The sequence below is a fragment of the Phaethon aethereus genome, assembly GCF_964289735.1.
Source record: "Phaethon aethereus genome assembly, chromosome: 3".
Classification (NCBI taxonomy): domain Eukaryota; kingdom Metazoa; phylum Chordata; class Aves; order Phaethontiformes; family Phaethontidae; genus Phaethon; species Phaethon aethereus.
In genome coordinates, this window is record NC_138576.1 from 50,457,701 (window position 1) to 50,476,869 (window position 19,169).

At 39.7% G+C, this 19,169-nt stretch overlaps 1 protein-coding gene across 1 annotated transcript in view; it reads right to left on the reverse strand.

Moving 5' to 3' along the window:
- The window catches only part of PREP (prolyl endopeptidase), a gene marked incomplete at its 3' end in the record, with an annotated part of 111,990 nt that overhangs the window by 25,434 nt on the left and 67,387 nt on the right, over nt 1-19,169 (reverse strand). Inside the window, exons 9-10 of the mRNA XM_081998392.1 lie at nt 16,660-16,857; nt 12,954-13,057 (exon numbers count right to left, since the gene is read on the reverse strand). Of these exons, the coding sequence (XP_081854518.1) occupies nt 12,954-13,057; nt 16,660-16,857 (302 nt within the window). The remainder of the gene's footprint in view (nt 1-12,953; nt 13,058-16,659; nt 16,858-19,169) is intronic.

Below are 19,169 nucleotides of genomic sequence, written 5' to 3' on the forward strand. Positions count from 1 at the left end.
AACAGTAACTGGCTAATTCAGCTTCTCTGTTTCTGATTCCATCTTGCTCAAAACTTGCTTCGCTGTTGAGCTTTCACAAGCTTCAAAAAGATGACAAAACCCCTGTTGGTTTTTCTCCCTAATGCAGAGGCATCTACATGGATCAGGGTGCTCAAATTTCACCTGTAAACCTGTATCCAACAATTCTTGCACAGAACAACTTCAATCTTCACACTGGTGATGTTAAGTACCCAGCTTGTGTCAAAGCCCCAACGGGACCCACATATTCCACTTACATTGCCAAGAAGCTTTATTTATGACTTTCAATAGCTGGACAATTTCAGAGCACTCTGCTCTCTCTTCCTTAGAGAATCATACCCTGTTTATAGATGTCACACTGGCTACCCAAAACCAGAGGTGCTATAAATCACTAAACACCTACAAAAATTCTGCATTACAGAATATTTCAATACAATATTGAAAAAAATAGCTGATATTGTTCATTCCTACTCTTTGGTTTGAAAAGAAACAGAGATCATTTACACTGGACAATGCATGTTTCAAAATCAGTCCCAGATCACTCATCCTGTGAATATTTATTCTGAACAACTTACTGAAATAAAGAGGTCATTTAAAAGTATTGTGAAGCACTTCCACGTGCAGTTTCTCACTCAAATTATAGCTACAAATAATTTAATTTCTGGGATTTAAGCTTGAATTTAAAGTTACCCGTTTGTGCCCCTACAATCATATTAATCTACAATACAATCATATTAACCCCACCCTTAATTATATTAAAAAACCCAAAAATGGCAGCAGAAGAAAAAAACCCTTGAGAATGGTCAAGGATAAACTAGTTCTAGAAAATACCTGGGGTGCTATCTTAGAAGAAAATACACCTATTGAGTAGGAGGAAGTAGAAGGGAATGATGAGAATAAGCTTTTGTGACACTGTTGTAGCAATACTTAGGGAAAAAATGAAACCAAAACCAGTACACAGCAACCCAGGAAAAATTTCACTTGATGGTGTAATTTCCAGACAGGCATCATAACAAGATTTAAGGTACTTCTTAAAAGGAACACCACGAAGTGTGCTGATGCATCCCTGTAATACTGGGGGCGTTTTATGCCGTAAGACTCAGGACTGCTTGCAGCAATCTTTTCTTTCTTGGGCAAAATGTGAATAAGACAGCAAAATTCAACAAATTTGTATCAGTCATAAGGAACTTAACTGCTAATAGCAACACTCAACAGCTCAAATGTCTAATCATCTCAAGTGAACTTCAGTGAGTGCTATCAGTTCAAAAAACACCAATAAGTGGAATAAAAAGTAGGGATGTTCTTAATGGTAATAGGTTCCTTTTAGGCATTCTACCATCATGCTTTGAAGATTTTCTGCGTATTGTCTATTTTCAGCCGTTAGCAGTGATCACTGTGCACTATTACCTTAAAAAATAATTGACAAATTGGCTGAAAAGCAAGCAGTTCAGGGAGCTGTCAAGGAGAATTTATGTATGAATTTTTCCCTGTCTCTGAGTACAGCAAGCCAGAACTAAGGAAATAATCTATTTCTTGATATCATTCATCTACACAGTTGAAAAACTAGTTGCTATGAATAATAATGGTATTTCTAGGAGGCTTCCCTTGTCCCATAAATTTCCTGGGAGATGTCACAAGGACAGAGCAGAAATAATTAATCTAAGGAAAGATGATATTCTATCAGTACCTCTGGGTAGTGTTGATAAAATCAAATCAACCGCTAAATGAACATGCAAACTAGATTACCCTTAATAAAATTGCACACTGATGAATTTGTACTGGATCATAGGCAGACATAAGCCCACAGAAAACAACTCATATAATTAGTGACTGAACTGTTTCTGGGTGGAGGTCGAACTGCTACCTCCCTTCCATTTCCTCGGAAAAAACATTCTTTCAGAATGCCAGGATTTCATAATTTTTAAATTTTTACTACTTGTGATCTTACATTGAATGATCCCACTCATATGAGTGTTCCACGTACACAAGTTGACAACTGCATCTCTGGATACTTATCGAGGCATTTTGTGTTTAATTTGTCCTATCTCTTCTACAGTGAATGACAATTTCAGACTCGCCGCCCCCAGCCAATCAAAACCAAACCTGTCTTGATAAAAAGCTACTGAGTAAGAACCCTTTTTAGCTCTGCCTTACATGCTGCTAGTGCATTTTTTTCGGTGTTTGGTATAAATGGAGACTATGCCATTTGAAAGCATCCAGCAACACCAACATATTTTTAAGAGGTTTGACTGTGCACAGAACAGTGATAAAAGATAAATCTTTGAATTCTCCAAAACCCGCCATTTCAATTTAGTAAAAATTATTTCCCTAGTACAAACTGAACTGCTCATAACTTATTATGAAAGGAAACTAGGAAAGCAAAATTCCAAGTCTTCAGGGAGTTAGTCAACAGGAGTCCCTGGGAAACTGCCCTCGGGGACAAGAGAGCAGAACAGAGCTGGCAGATCTTTAAGGATGCTTTCCATAGAGCGCAAGAGCGCTCGATCCCCAGTTGTAAGAAACCAGGAAAGGAGGGGAAGAGGTGGGCATGGCTGAGTTGAGACCTGCTGGTCAAACTAAAGGGCAAGAAGGAAATGCACAGGCAGTGGAAGCAGGGACACATATCCTGGGATGAGTACAGGGATGCTGCCCAGTTGTGTGAGGATGAGGTTGCAGCTAGAGCTGAACTTGGCAAAGGATGCAAAGAATAATAAGAAGGGCTTCTACAGGTATGTCAGCCAGAAAAGGAAGGTCAAAGAAAGTGCACCCCTCTTGATGAGCAAGACTGGCAAACTGGTAACAATAAATGAGGAGAAGGCTGAGGTACCCAACAAAGTCTTTGCCTCAGTCTTCACTTCTCTTCCCCCACCTCTCGAGGGGAGGAACTGCAAGATGGGAACTGGAGGAGCAAAGTCCCTCCCACTGAAAGAGAAGATCAGGTTTGAGACCACCTGAGCAAGCTGAACATGCACAAGTCTATGGGACATCATGAGATGCATCCCAGAGTCCTGAGGGAATTGGCTGATGTAGTTGCCAAGCCACTCTCCATGATATTTGAAAAGTCCTGGCAGTCAGGTGAAGTCCCTGGAGACTGGAAAAAGGGAAACATTGCAGCCATTTTTAAAAAAGGTGGCAAGAAGGACCCTGGGAACTACCAACCTGTCAGCCTCACCTCTGTGCCTGGGAAGATCAGGGAACAGATCCTCCTAGAAGCTATGCTAAGGCACATGGAGGACAGGGAGGTGATTCGAGAGAGCATGGCTTCACCAAGGGCAAGTCCCACCTGACCAACTCAGTGGCCTTCTATGATGGAGTGATCACATCGGTGGACAAGGGAAGAGCTACCGATGTCGTCTGTGTGGACTTCTATAAGGCCTTTGACACAGTCCCTCACAACATCTTTCTCTACGTTGGACAGACAGGGTTTTGATGGGTGGACTATTTGGTGGATGAAGAATTGGTTGGATGATCACATCCAGTGGGTAGTGGTCAAGGGCTCAGTGTCCAGATGGAGATCGGTGATGAGTGGTGTCCCTCAGGCATCCGTATTGGCACCAGTACTCTTAAAGAACTTCCTCAATGACACAGACAGTGGGATCGAGTGCACCCTCAGCAAATTTGCAGATGACACCAAGCTGAGTGGTGTGGTTGACACGCCTGAGGGACAGGATGCCATCCAGAGGGACCTGGACAAGCTCAAGGAATGGACCCGTGTGAACCTCATGAGGCTCCACAAGGCCAAATGCAGGGTCCTGCACCTGAGTCAGGGCAACTCCTGGTATCAGTACAGGCTGAGGGACAAAGGGATTGAGAGCAGCCCTGCTGAGAAGGACTTGGGGGTACTGGTGGATGAAAAGCTGGACATGACCCAGCAATGTGCGCTGGCAACCCAGAAGGCCAATTGTGTCCTGGGCTGCATCAAAAGAAGCATGGCCAGCAGGTCGAAGGAAGTGATTCTGCCCCTTGACTCCACTCTGGTGAGACCCCACCTGAGTCCTGCGTCCAGCTCTGGAGCCCTCAGCACAGGAAAGACATGGACCTGTTGGAGAGTGTCCAGAGGAGGGCCTCAAAAATGGTCTGAGGGATGGAACACCTCTCCTACGACGACAGGCTGAGAGACTTAGGGCTGTTCAGCCTGGAGAAGAGAATGGGGAGCTCTGGGGAGACCTTATTGCAGCCTTCCAGTACTTCAAGGGGGCTTATAAGAAAGATGGGGACAGACTTTTTAGCAGGGCCTGTTGCAATAAGACAAGGGGTAATGGTTTTTAACTAAAAGAGGGTATATTTAGACCAGATCTAAGGAAGAAATTTTTTATAATGAGGGTGGTGAAACACCGGCACAGGTTGCCCAGAGAGGTGGTAGATGCCCCATCCTTGGAATCATTCAAGGTCAGGTTGGACGGGGCTCTGAGCAACCTGGTCTAGTTGATGATGTCCCTGCTCACTGCAGGGCGGTTGGACTAGATGGTCTTTAAAGGTCCCTTCCAACCCAAACTATTCTATGATTCTGTAATATACATACATATATAACTCTTACTAAATGTAAATCCAATTCTTTGTAAACATAATGACTATTCAACAGACTTATATGACACTGCTAGCACAGTACTGAAAAAGACAACCAGAAGACTCTATCTCAGTGGCCTGGTAAAGGAATTAAATGCATCTCCCTGCTAGATCAGTGGCTCAAGTGCTGTCCCACACCAGTGATGACTGACAGCTGCAATCATATAACAATCTTTTGCCAGCTATGTGAATAAAACCAATGATTGTGGTCCCACAGCGATCTGTCCTCAATGCAGCATTATGATCACAATTGAACACCCTCCTGGGTAGGCTCCATGACGCAAAGTAGTGGGTGGGCAGATGGATAGAAAATTCCCACACTTGCAGAGGAGTTCCCTCATTCTGAACAATGCTGGCATGCCAAAGTTTGACATTTAGTCTCAATAAAGGGATAGAGCAAAGTGGTAGCTACCACTTCTTTCTTTCAGTAGAGGACTATACATGTAGTCCTTAGTGTGCTGAAATTTTCCATTTTTATGATGGCTTGGTCTGAGCAAGAATTGAACAGTCACAAAGAAGCTTCAGAGCAGTTTTTCTGTGGAAGCATTCTGAGTGTTTGATCCTCCACCACAAACGGAATTGGTCATTCAGTCTGCACTACACAAGACACACAAACACCATACTGATCAAAAGACAGTGTTTTGCCAGCATTTAATACTGTTAGAGAAATCAGGAGTGGAGGCTTTTTATTGATGCTGAAGTTCTACGAACTTCTACTTGTGTAAGACTTTAATAAGTGGCTTGATTAAGTTTTCAAGCTGCATCTGAAGACTCAACTCCCAGGATCAGCAAAAAGAGGAGTAGCAAACCACTGCCATTAGAACAGCAAACATCAAAACATATCCCCAGTGCAACACCTCATCAATGTGCAACCATGGACAAATTTCATTCTGAATGTTTCTGCTCCTGTAGAATGAAGCTAATAATACTCACTACCTTTGAGAAATAACACTGATATGCTTATACTAAAGGGAGAAGAAAAGTTGAAAGAAGATTCCCACTGAGAATCATTAAATAGAATTTATACTCATCTTTTGAGTAAGGGAGTTAATTAAAATAGTAATGTGTTCATGGTTAATTACTTGAGGTGAGATCAATCACAAAAGTGAATATGAAAGCTGGAGAAAAAAATGAGAAAGGAAGAAATCTTCGGTCATTTGTTTAGAAAGAGGACAAGAAACGATCATTTTCACTACAACGACATTCTCATGTTAATCTCTCCGTATCAGCAAAGAATCTACCTACTGAGATTCCTAAAGGTTTAAACAAACATGTTCATTTAAGGTGGCTGAGTGAATGACTTTTTAATCTCTTTCCTGATGGCAAAATGTATTTCACCACTTATTGTAAAAATCAAAACTATTTTTTATTCACAATTAACAATGCAATTATTTAAGACATGGGAGGCTGTAAAACAATCCTTTAAGGTCCATTACAATTGCTTAAGCTCTTGTTTAAAACTCCTATGTGTAAAAAGGGATTCTCTACACTACGTTCAATGGTTACAGTTCTGTTTTAATCCATGTTATCCTTGTGTTTTAAGGAATTCTGAGAAAGAAATGGAGCATGGAATGCAGCTTGGGATCAAGTACGCCAACTAACATCTCCACTCGCAAGAAAAGTGGAAAACAAACCACTGCTAATTCAAACAAATGTTCTACTGAGTAAGGTATAAGAATAATAATTCACAATGAGTTTTAGTTAAACTACTAAGCAATCACTTCTCTTGTAGGCTTAAAACAAATGAATGTTTTTATAATGTCTTGAGCATGAAGGTTCTACAGACTAACATTTTAAGCAGCTCTTCAATTCCCTGCACATGTAGCAGAAAAATAAACAATCTAATATTAAAAGCTTGGAACAAATCCTATATGATAATCCAAACGAACACAGAGACTGGTATTTTAGTATTATGACCCACACTGTGTGTTTTGGTATTGTGCTAATTCATCCGAAGAGCAGCTCTGTACTCCTCCATCCTAAACCACATTTCCATTGTTCTGCATTCTGCTGAACAAAAGCTCCCAACATCCTAAACTGTGCAGCAATCCTCTGTGGTATGCAAGAAGGGGATAAAGTAACCCCAGACATTTGGACATTAAAGCAGGATTTGAACTGGATCAGTAAAGAAAGCAAAGCAAAATCTTATCATTTCATCCTCTTATTTGGAATATGGAGATCTGGTTCCTACTCTAGACACTTAGGGAATATCATGGTCTGCCAGAATTACTGGTGTGAATTATCTTAAAGTGCATTGGATGGGGCTGCTTAAATATAATGGGTGTAGAGCCAACTGCTACTCCTCTGCTCAGGCATAAGGATTTCAAAGTTCAAGAGCATGTAAGGTCATTAGGAGAAATCCTTCACTGGATACTCTTCTAGACACAAAGTCCTTCATACTGACAGTTTTCCCCCTTAAAATGGAGTATGCTATAGCTGCAAATATGTAATATATTTAATAATATACAATCTCTTGGCTTTCAAGAAATACAGGGCCTTAAAACTAGAGGACTGTATTTTCAGTTAGTGTTTCTTCACTGGCCTGAAATTAGACTAGGTAATGGCAGATGAAAATGGTGTTTGTAACAACCACATGCCAAGGGTGTAAGATGCTATATTCACATCGGCAAACAGCCAATACTGCCACAGTTGTCACTGTGATTTTGTTGATGTCCTCCAGAGTGATACTGTTGTCTTGGTGCCAAAACCACAGGCGTTGCCGAAACACTGGCAGAGATCAGAGCTGAAGACTTTCCTCTGCTGCCCTCTGCTACTTTTTATTTTAATGAGGGAATCTAATGCTCATGGAATGACACCACCAGCAACGGAGAGGTCCAGGAATAGCGTGGGCAGGTGCTGTGTACAAGTTTCTTCAACAACTCTGCCAATCAACCTCAAGCCTGACTCATCTTCTCTCAGTGTTGTATTTTCCTGTAACAGAGATTAACCACTGTGCCAAACTGTACGGTGTAAAGTTCTGCTAGGAACTAGAATGACTGCAGACAAATTTTCCCTATCAATGACTCACAGCTTGAAATCAGTGCTGTAAGGGCTTGACGATGGGGATGAAAGACGGAACAATAAAACAATAGACTTCTCATGAAAATTACTTCACCTATAAAAATAATTTCTGCAAAAGAAAGAGGAGGAAATTCATCCCAGCCCCAAGAGAAGAAATATCCTTTTTAAGACTTGTCCTTCTTTCACCTCTGCAACAATGTCTAAACAGCAGCTGCTTTTAAATCAAACTAAGTAGTGTTATGAATCTTATTGTTCTTCTGCAAGAGCTAATCCAAAGTGCATCTGTCAATTGCAACATCTATTTTTGGTTCATCTCAAACTATTTTAAGGACAGTACTGGAAGGTATTCAAAGAATGGCAAAAGGAGCCAAACAACATTTTTATTGTTGGAATTTCAACACTTACAATCCTGCATATCAGCCTAAAAGTAAGTGAGTTGTGAGCTAGGCCAGAAGGCTATTTATCCATGATTAAGTATCACTGTGAGGTGTTAATAAGGAGAGGCACAGAAGAACTTAGTTGGCAGCTTTGTAAAGATAAAAAATAGGCTTTTTATTTAAAGCAGCAGTTGAGTTATTTATGCAGTAAACAGCTTACGGCAAGTACCATTTTTAAGTTCCTGCAAAAGTGTTTTTTCCTCCTGTAAAACCTCAGGCTGCTTCCTGAAAAAGTCTGTCACCATGATGGATGGAAGCATGCAGGGAAGCAAAGACAAATTTCAATAAGTGTTTGGCAGAGCAAAAGTTATTAATGTAACTTAATACATCATTTAACAACAGTAGCCAGGATAAATTCTTGACGTGTGGCAAGCATTTTAAACAGCCTGACTTTTTCATGAAGGTCACATGGAGTCTTTCAAGGTAAGGGCATATGCACAAGCTACTGCATGATAAGTTAGACTATGTACTTGCAGGGTGTCACACAGAGCCAACCAGGTATGGGCTCTTACCCTGGTGTAAATGTCAGGTACATTGAAACAGCTCTCTCTTCAGTGCAAGGTAAGTTGGCAAATTTTTTCTTACTTTACACTGCCAAAGGGTAAGAACTTAACCTCAGTAACAAGCTCAGGTACAACTTACCTCAAAGCAGCTGCTCTACCATAAATTTACTTAGTGTAGTAAACTTTATCACTGGTCCACTCTTGCACTGCACAGCATGTATGAAATACTGTAAAGTGTATCCAAAAAAGCAAAAAGCAGACACTGTGGCATTTTCCAATTGCCATTAATTCAGGTTTCATACACACATGACACCTCACACTTCAAGTCTTCTTATCTCAGTTATGTTCAAAAACTGCTAAAGAACGACGACTCATTAAAGTTTCATATAGGCTATGGAGACAAAGCTAGGAAGATTGCTAGTCTTAGAATAGGTATTTCTTCAGGCATGTGAAAATAAAGGATGAACCATGCAGGAGACCTGCCTTTCATTATGGACATGTATCAGGACAGAGCCAGCAACAAAATGGAAATTAAAATTATGAAATAAATTCCACAGTGTTGTTCATTCTCCTGCTATCAGCAATCTTTGCCTTATTCTGGTATTTCTTGCATTCTTAATTTTGAGTTTCTTTCACAATTCCCTGCAATGTTGCCTGTCTAGGTTAACAACCATTTATAAATTGCTTTGATAAACTGCCATCTCCCTTTCCCTCCTCCAAGCAGAAGCATCATCAAGGGTCCAAGTGGGACCCCACAAATGGAAACGAGGACTGGAGTCTGGCAGAAGTGTGTAGCACTGTCAGGCTGAGTTACTACAAAGGTGAAGCTCTGCCAGCAATTTACAAAGTGAAGGTTTCCAAGGGCAGAGCACCAGCATGCTTCCTCCTTGAAATTATTTGTATTACTGTTCTACTTTACCTTAATTTAGCATGTAATTGATTTAAATGTAAAATGAGATTTTGTTTTTCCAGACATTTATTTCATAAAATTTGATTTACTAGAAAAATACATTATTTCTAATTTAAGGCAACCCCTTCTAAACCCTTTTTAATTACATGGGTATTTGTGTTCCATTATTATCCTTCCGAGTTTGATGGCAGTATTACAATTGTACCAAGTTCTTTCCTACAGAGAATGCTGTTTTCTTTCTCTTTTTCAGCTCTCTATTCCCTGAAGTAATCCTGTGGAAGTCCCTTAATGAATTTGAGTGAAGCAGTAAAAACACATTCTCTGTAAGAACATTTCCAGCAAACTATCCTCTACAACACTCTTATTTCTGTCTGGAGATGCAGAGACAAACAGATGGGGCTGTTTACAACCACCTCATGCACACACACTACTGTCTTTATGATTTTAGAGAATGCGCCCTGTGTATGAGCCAGAAGAAAAATTAAAAACTAAGAAATTAAGAAAAATACCTAATCTCCTTTCAAAGACCCCAAACCATGCTGTCGCACTGTTGCTTAACTGTATCTCCTAGGTCATCTCACCTTTTTTCAGGCTAAGCTTATTTAATTTCCACTTTAGGCACCTTTGTTATACCTTTGTCTATGGAAAGAAAAATCCTCTATTCCACTCTTACTCTACAGATGCAAAATCCTACATATAAAATAATTAATTCACCCTCCAATATTTCTTGTAGAAATTGCAGGCATTAAATACGCTAAGCATCACAACATAATGACTAGATAATAATTTAATAATAATTTCTAGACCCCTAATTATTTTGTCTGAGTCACCATCCCTGGAGGTATTTAAAAGATGAGTAGGTGTGGCACGTAGGGACATGGTTTAGTGGTGGACTTGGAAGTGTTAGGTTTATGGCTGGACTCTATGATCTTAAACATCTTTTCCAACACAAATGATTCTATGATTCCAACAAATTTCTATGAACTCTCTCTAGAAGCTCTATATCTTCCTTAAAGTCCTGACCAGGGCATAGTATTTTATCAGGGGTTTGCTATGTTTAGTGCAAAGATCGCTTACTACTAAAAATGTATATTTTGCGTAATCTTTTTAGTCACAATACTTGGTATGAGGTCAAAGCAGTTGTCTATAAAGAGCCCTGTATTTTCCTGAAACTGTTTCTTATCATCTGTAGCTTACACTGTTTACCACAGGAATACTTTCTCTTAACTTTACAAGCCTTAAACTTAGCTAATTCTTAAACGCCTTCATTTACGTGTGAGGAATAGGTACTTCCAAAAGTCTCCATGCTACTAAACTGAGACACCTGTCTGAGCCTTTGGTGCACCTATAATAGCATTTCAGTTCAAAACAAAAGTGTGGTTCTAAAGCAAGTCTCCTCACCACTCTCACTTCCACAGTAGAGAGGTTTCATTGTATGCAGACTGGATTTCTTCTGATGGAACTCAAGTAGCAGATACCCTCCAGAAGTGCACCAAAAGTACTTAAGCCAATAATGGAAATGCAGTTCACAGGACAGGACTACAGCCAGTCCAAAGTAAAACTCCCAAAATGCACACTGGATCCTCAGCACAAGCTATTTAATTCCTGTGATTGTTAGGCCACACTGCTTGTTACCGTAGAACCAGCTTATGGCCTTCCAGGGATTCCAAAGGGAGCTCTGGGAGACCATTTGACACAACCTAACCAGATTTCAGATTTTGAAGCGGGATAAACGGCTCCCTGTTTCCCAGATGTCTTACCCTCACTTGGCCATACTGAAATGCAGATTGTCATAATGGGACCATTTAACAAGCAGTTCACATCATCATAAATCAGTAATCTGTTGTTCTTCTTACTTTGTTTCCTGCCAATCTGTGTTGACTCCAAATATTTATCAGCAAAGATTTTCACAGAAACATTAAGGTTGGAAAAGACCTCTAAGATCATCAAGTCCAACCATCAACCCAACACCACCATGCCCAAATTTTATTCTCTAGATTCCTGAGGCATTTATTGAATGGCACTAGACCTTGCTAGGAAAAGCCTCACTAATTTCTCTCCACGCTCACGTCTCACAGAACCAATTTGTAGACCATCTATGTCTGTAATTTTAACTCTAGTTGTGCAAATGTTTAAATCCAGGCGCCTTTGTTTCATCAAGGCAAAAAGCCGCTTGAGAAACTGGAGCCTTCGATGGCTGTATAAACCTTCCATGAAGTTTGGCCCTCCCAAAAGGTAGCAGATACATTTGACAAGACCTGCTTTTCATGAAAGCATGCTATACAGACAAATATGTTTGTCTTTTCTTTATTCATGACATCCAAATCAATCATTAGTGCCTTAGGAAACAGTTAAAACAGAGTATTTATGCTGTGCTAACTTGCTATTTATTAAGCACTGAAGCAATGTCCCATGGACCCAGACCCTATGGTACTAAATAGTGTGTAATAGACAGAATGGAAGGGTTCCTGTCTCAGATAGTTTAAACATCTAATATTAAAAGATGTTACACCTGTACAATAATTGCTTCATAGGGTTTTACATTAGAAATGTTGCTTACATATATGTATGTATGTATTTTAAATTGCTTTTATCTTCTGCTCCTTGTTCTAGTTGTTCCAGCACTGCAAGAAAAGGGTCTAATCCTGCTGTCAGGGAAATCAGAGAGATGCTCCAAGCGTAACTGCACTGATGCATTAGTAAACACAATATACTACGGCACTTCTTGGAAAGGTGGACAGAATGGGAAGTTTCTATACAGCATGAACAAACATGATTTTTCTGCTCCACTGCTAGATACCTTACTGCATTCCTTCCAAATAATCATGGTTAAGACCTTTCATACTTCTATGGCAAATTTTGTATTTGATGCCAGCTTCAAATGAATCAATGCATTCCCTTCTTTCCTCCCAATTTCTTCTTGAGGTATGAATAGAGATCCACAGCATGAACTTGTGGCAAAGGTCATCACTATTTTTATCTAAGAGTGGTGGAGGTAGAAGTATTTAATCTATTGTTGCCACTTCCCACAGTGGACCCCAGAATACTGTGGAAGTGCTGGGAAGACGACTGGCTATTCCAAGTTTCCTCTATTTCTTCACTGCCTCTTAAGCCGTGCCCTGTCAAAAACTTGCCTACTGACGCCATGACAAGTTGTCCTGGTGGAATAAATACATAAACATGGAAAAGTAGCAGCTTGATTTTAAAACAAGTATCAAAGAATACCATAACATGGGGAAAAAATTACAATTTTTACAAAATCGCAAAAACATATTGCCTCATAATGTAAGACAACTGAGGATTGAGCCTGCTTCGTTACTTGCAGTGGCATCTTCCAACCTCCCTAAACAAGACTTGGTGGAATTCCTTCAGAGTGCACACAGGCCTGCAACTTGGGAGCTAATCAAAGCACTCTCACCCTTAGCAAAGTGCATTTTATTAAATGTACATTTTTTATGTAAGTGATTACAGCAAGACAGCAGGATTTGTGTTTATTACCTGAATTGTCTGGTAAACCGAAGGATCAAATCCTTTCACAGTCACCTCCCGGAAAACTCTTGGCTCCAGCTCCTCTTTGGTCAGATCACAGTGATATATAATACCTAAAACAGAGTGCAAGTTTGTCAGCTTAGTGTATGTGCATCATTAAAATGATGGTAGTTTAGGTACAGTGATGGACGACTAAATGGCAAAGGTAACTCAGCAGGGCGAAAAAAAGTAGTTCCAGACATGTTCTTTCAGTTAATATATAATTTAACACATACATATATGCACTTCATCTAGGAAGGGTGCACAGCTTTCTGTACAGAAAGAATAATTCTCACTGCCCATACAAAGCCAGGTATCCAAAGTGGGTTACGCAAAATGGAAAAAAGATTTGTTTTCATAAAGTTATATAGCATTTATTAAGAACAATAATGTTGGAAGAAAGAAGTATAAAGTCAATTTTAAAACATCTCCTCTAGAGCCACCAGACTGAGAATAAATATCAAGAATTTCACTCAGGTCAACTTTTTTCTCTTTATGATAAAACATTTTGAAATTACAGTTCAAATGGACCCCCAGATAATGAAAAAAGCTGAACATCCACTTGAAATTGTGGGAGATTAGCAACAGGCTGCCTACATAAGTGAACAGGATTTGGTCTCGCATAATTTATTTTACATCCTGACCCTGCAGGTTTGAAGGCAACTTCACTTGCTTGAGTTGTACTTACGATTTCCATAGGATTGTGCACATGAGAAAATTTATGTCTACAAGCAGTATAAAACTTCTAGGTTGCAGCAGAGGCAGAATCACAGAAACTGTAGCAATCTAGACACTACACAGACGTGTAATTGTCCAAGAAAAATTTTTCATTTAGACTATAAATCCAATTTCCTGTCATTCAACCCTAATAACATTTGAGCACGTGCCATACAGTGTGATTATCATGTTTGCACACTGGTTAAGATACTACAAAATCCTATATATTCATGGATATACTACAGATACATATGATACGTAAAACTAACCTCAGTGTTAATTATTCTTTGTTTTTCTGCTTTACAACAAGCTGGTCTCTGTAGAATTTTAAATGTATATTAGGGAAAAGTTAAGGCAACAAGCCCTCTACAGGGATCCTCAATGTAATAAAATTAACCAAGGTGGACAGGACTTGATTGAAATACTGCTGTATTGCGTATATTTTAGATACATTCAGGAAACCAGAAGTAATTATTACAGAGGTTATAGCTATAAAAAATTATACTGAAACATGAAATAATGAGGAAATGTATCTGGTACGAGGGAATTACCTCATTAAGTTTCTTTTATAGACTGTGGAAACTCAAAGATCCAGACTGGCAAAGGAACACAGATGAAAACCAACATTTCTAGTAACTGAAAAAGCCTCTTTCTGTAATGGTGAATTAATAGGGGAATAAAAGTAGGACTATTCTAATCTGCTTGGAATTTTTTTTCTTCATTTGTCACAAAGTGACTAGCAAGCCTAGTGCAGGGTGACAGGTACAAACAAGCATTAAAGCAGCATTTCCCTTAAAGATTATGATCCAGAAAGCAATGCGAAAGCACAAAGGAAAGCACGTCAGGTGGTCACAAGCAGAGCAGTTATTTGACATGTATACAGCTGCCCAAGCTGGATAATGTATTGGCAACCATTACACACAGCGCAGGCAGAATTAGCTGCGTATTAGGAAACCACATAATGAAGCATAAGCACACTCACAGACTGCATTTCAGGAGTCAACCTAATATTTCAGTTACATGCAGCTGAACCCCTGGTACTGCATCTCTTGTTCCATTATATTTTTAGCAATGTGGCAGTTAATATCCAAAAACATAGTCATGCTGGGGCCTGCACTCTTCTGCTGGGTGCTAAGCAAAACGCCTAAGTGTCTGACTGGACTGGACAGCAGGGATAACCATATTTTCCAGGGAATAGCAAAAACGATTTTATGGTGTTAACATCTGTGGTTTTAGAAGTGCTTTATTTATTATTTGCTATGTATGTTTACTAAAACTTTTGTTATAGGTATTAAATGCCAGTATGTTAATTTGTTTCTCATGAGAAAAAAAAATACTGCAATTTAACACAACTGCAAATTATATTGATTTCTAATAATAAAGTAGGAAGATCTAGGTTAATCAAGGACCATTCCTATTCCTTTTATCTGGTTATTCTATTGATAGGGAAAATGGAGGTTGCATGCCAACTGAAAAATATCCACACATCTACCTAAAAATTACCTCTCCGGTCTGCTTTCCTCACCCTTTCCTTATTCCCATATATTCTACCTGGTTGCTCTGCCCCAGTTAACAGAACTATGCCACGGTGAATTCTCTGTAGATGCTAAGTATATGGGTAAAAAGGAGAAAAAAAATCTGCCTAAGTAACCAGCAGGCAGTGAGAGCAGCCATTGCTGGCTGGCTGGCAAGCCAGAGGCTAAAACAGATCTCAGGGCTCTTCCCCTCCACATGTTTAGCAGCTGCAGAGACTCTAATGGCTCTTACAAGTGCAGGCTTGTAAGACTGGCAACTTCTGGCCCACAGGTGGGATGTGAGCAAGTGAACCATCTGAACCACCAAGTTGAGATGAAGTTAGGGGTAAAAGCAGGGGTGTCCTCAAGCTCCTCCCCAGATGCAATGGCTGCAATAAACTGAATGTTGTTTAGAAGTCTGTTTAAAAGAGGAACTGGAAACATAGTATATGTTATTTCTGGTTATGTAAACAGTAAGATAATAATACGAAATTCATCACATTTATCTGCTAAACTGGAAACATGATTTTGGTAATTTAACACAATCCTTTCTAGTAAAACCAGCAAACGTATCAAAATTATTATACAGCCATTTTGCAAAGTGGCTGTGCTTTAACTAAAACAGAGCAAAAATACATGTTAGATACCATAAGAACATTTTTGATCATCTTATGATTCATGATCACTCACAATCCTGGAAGAAGATAAAGATTCTGGAACCTATCTCCCCTCTCCATATTTGAACCCTGTCCTGTATTAACTATTGATTATTTGGGCCAGAAAGAAAGGAAAAAAAAAAAAGAGAGAGAAAGAACAGCAAACACATTTTCTTGTCATATACTAGCTTGACAGTTGCATAGAAACTCCCTTCCTACTCAAAATCCTGGAATTCTTACTGGCGTGCCACACACTTATTACAAACACTTTGGACAGCTCTGGCTTTGCAGGATTGTACGAAAGGATTCCTGCAGCAATCCAACAACACCAAGTGTTATAAGGACAGAGAGTAAGGATGCTCTAATGAGGCTATGCATTAATGAATCACAAAGCTGTCAGAGAAAGATTTTTGTGACTTAATAATGTTCTTCAAAATCGTGATGAAAATGGCATTAAATACATTAACAATTGTCTTCAACAGAATTTGTAAACTTTTATCTTGCTATATGAAGCAAGAGCTGTGAGAATACTACAATTACATCTCTAGTACAAGCCAGTCTTGAGTAATTTCTCAATGCAGGTGTCTCAAGTATTAGTAGGCATATTATTTAGGCTTCATAGATCAAGGACTGATACATTTTGAAGGGCACAACCACTACTCACTACATGGGGGCAAGGAGTTTTATCTGCATCTTAGACATACCTAGTAACTACTAAACAAGAGAAAATGATAAAGATACTGTGCCTAGGAAAAGGAACAATAACTAAGGGGAAAAAGAAAATCTTACCTGGAGATAAAAAGGAAGTAAACTGATAGAATATTTCTGTGTCCTTCTTTTGGCCACTATATCCCACAATACTGCCAACTTCTAGGGGAAAAGTCTTGAGATGTGCACCAGTAGCTAGGTCATGAAGTTGCAGGATATTCTTCACGTCGTGCAAATAGCACAAAACCAGGAAGTTGGACCTCACACAAGCAACCCATTCTGCAGAGTGTGGAAAAGAAAAACAAAGCCACAGAAAATACAATTAAAAAAATTGTACGTAAGAAAACAGTTACAATCTGATTTTAAAATTCTTTAGCATACCTGAATACATGCATCAAAACTTCTGACATTCATTGAATTTAATTCTTAAAGCTTTAGAAGTCACTTGCCTTCTGAAACAAAAGAATGAACCCAAAAGTAAAGGCTGACATTCTTTGGAAATGCACTAACCATGTTGCTTGAAGTTAATTTATGTAGACACGGGAATAAAGAATTGTTTAACCAAGATGCTTATGCATTTGGGGTACTTATACATCAATACTGCTCTTAAATTATTTCAATGAAAAACCCAAGCAAAACATTGCTCTCTGACAATATTACTTATGGAAATGCATGAAAACCAAAACAATCATTATGATTTAGACTCCAGCTAAACTAGTAAGAACAAAGACATGTGATCTTGTATTGCACATAGAAGTATAGAACCTAGAGGTTACTATTAATCTTGTTTTTATTGCCTAAGTATTTATGAGGCTATCCTTGTAAGCAAGCTCTATAAGGTGTAAGAAAAGGGCTATTCTGAGGCGATATCCTCAACATGCCATTTTCAAAAAAACCCCACGCTTATTCAAGAAGCTAATGTTGTTAAAACAGTATTCCTGAGACTAAGGTAGTAGAAACAGGATACAGCTCAGTAAACTCAATCTGGCAAAAGGACCCAGGAGCACAGTGCTCTGCAGAGATTCATTTTCCTTTATGCCTCTCCTGACAGTCCCGGGCCCCTGCAGAGCTGCCGAACTTGGCTGCACAGAAACGAGAACTTCTGCTTCACAGAAGCTTTCACATACTGAGTTTGCTCCTCAGAAGAATTAAAGAAAAAAAGTCCCCACAGACGTTTTCATGGAATGCTAATTTTTTTAATTATTCTTTGGAAAATCCAAACTGATTTTAAAAAAAAAGTCAGGGTTAGCAATTTCTACAAAAATCCCTGCAGTTCTACTGACCATCTCACGTCCATTCCCATCTTTATAACCTGTGAAGTGTAGAAACTCTTCAGGACTCCAGTTCACCCAGAATATACCACGTAACGTATTATCTCCTGTCTCCTGTGCCACTGGCTTTAGATCCACCAGGACTTGGGGGTACTGGTGGATGAAAAGCTGGACAGGAGCTGGCAATGTGCGCTCACTGCCCAGAAGGCCAACTGGGCCTACTGTATCCTGGGCTGCATCAAAAAAAGTGTGGCCAGCAGGTCAAGGGAGGTGATTCTGCCCCTCGACTCTGCTCTGGTGAGACCCCCACCTAGAGTACTGCATCCAGCTCTGGAGCCCTCAGCACAGGAAAGACATGGACCTGTTGGAGAGTGTCCAAAAGAGGGCCACAAAAACGATCAGAGGGATCAAACACCTCTCCTGTGAGCACAGGCTGAGAGAGTTGGGGTTGTTCAGCCTGGAGAAGAGAAGGCTCCAGGGAGACCTTATTGCAGCCTCCCAGTACTTGAAGGGGGCTTCCAAGAAAGACGGGGACAGACTTTTTAGCAGGGCCTTGCAATAAGACAAGGGGTAATGGTTTTAAATTAAAAGAGGGTGGATACAGACTAGATCTAAGGAAGAAATTTTTCACAGTGAAGGTGGTGAAAAACAGCACAGCTTGCCCAGAGAGGTGGTAGATGCCCCATCCCTGGAAGCATTCAAGATCAGGTTGGACGGGGCTCTGAGCAACCTGATCGAGTTGATGATGTCCCTGCTCATTGAAGGGGTGTTGGACTGATGACCTTTAAAGGTCTCTTCCAACTCAAACTATTTTATGAGTCTATGATCTTTAGTGACAAATCTATTTATTTATTCATGCTATTTATTTATTCAGGAAAAAGATCGAAACCTCTTCGTCTCTCTTAGTATTTCTGTCATTTAAGAAACTGGTTACCCTACTTTGCAACAAAAGTATTTCAACTTCACAAATCAAATACAAACAAGACAAAATACAAACAAGGTTAAAAGTCAAGAAAAAATATCTGGAAGGAGGAAATCAGGGACTTTTTTTTGTTGTTTGTAGGACTAAGTGAGGTAGTGATTCTTGTCCTCTTCCGACTATGCAACTTCTCCCCTGAAAAGTCAGACTGGAAACCTAAATCATGGGCAAAGCACTAGCATTGGATAATGCCTTCTCTTGTCTGCTGGAAGCAAAAAAGGGAAAAGATGGAATCAAAAGAGCAAGAAAAGTCAGGTAGGACTGACTGGGGCATACTGCAATGTCACAGTAGCACTGTGAGATGAGGAGTTTAAAATACCAACATCAGAGGAAAAAACGTT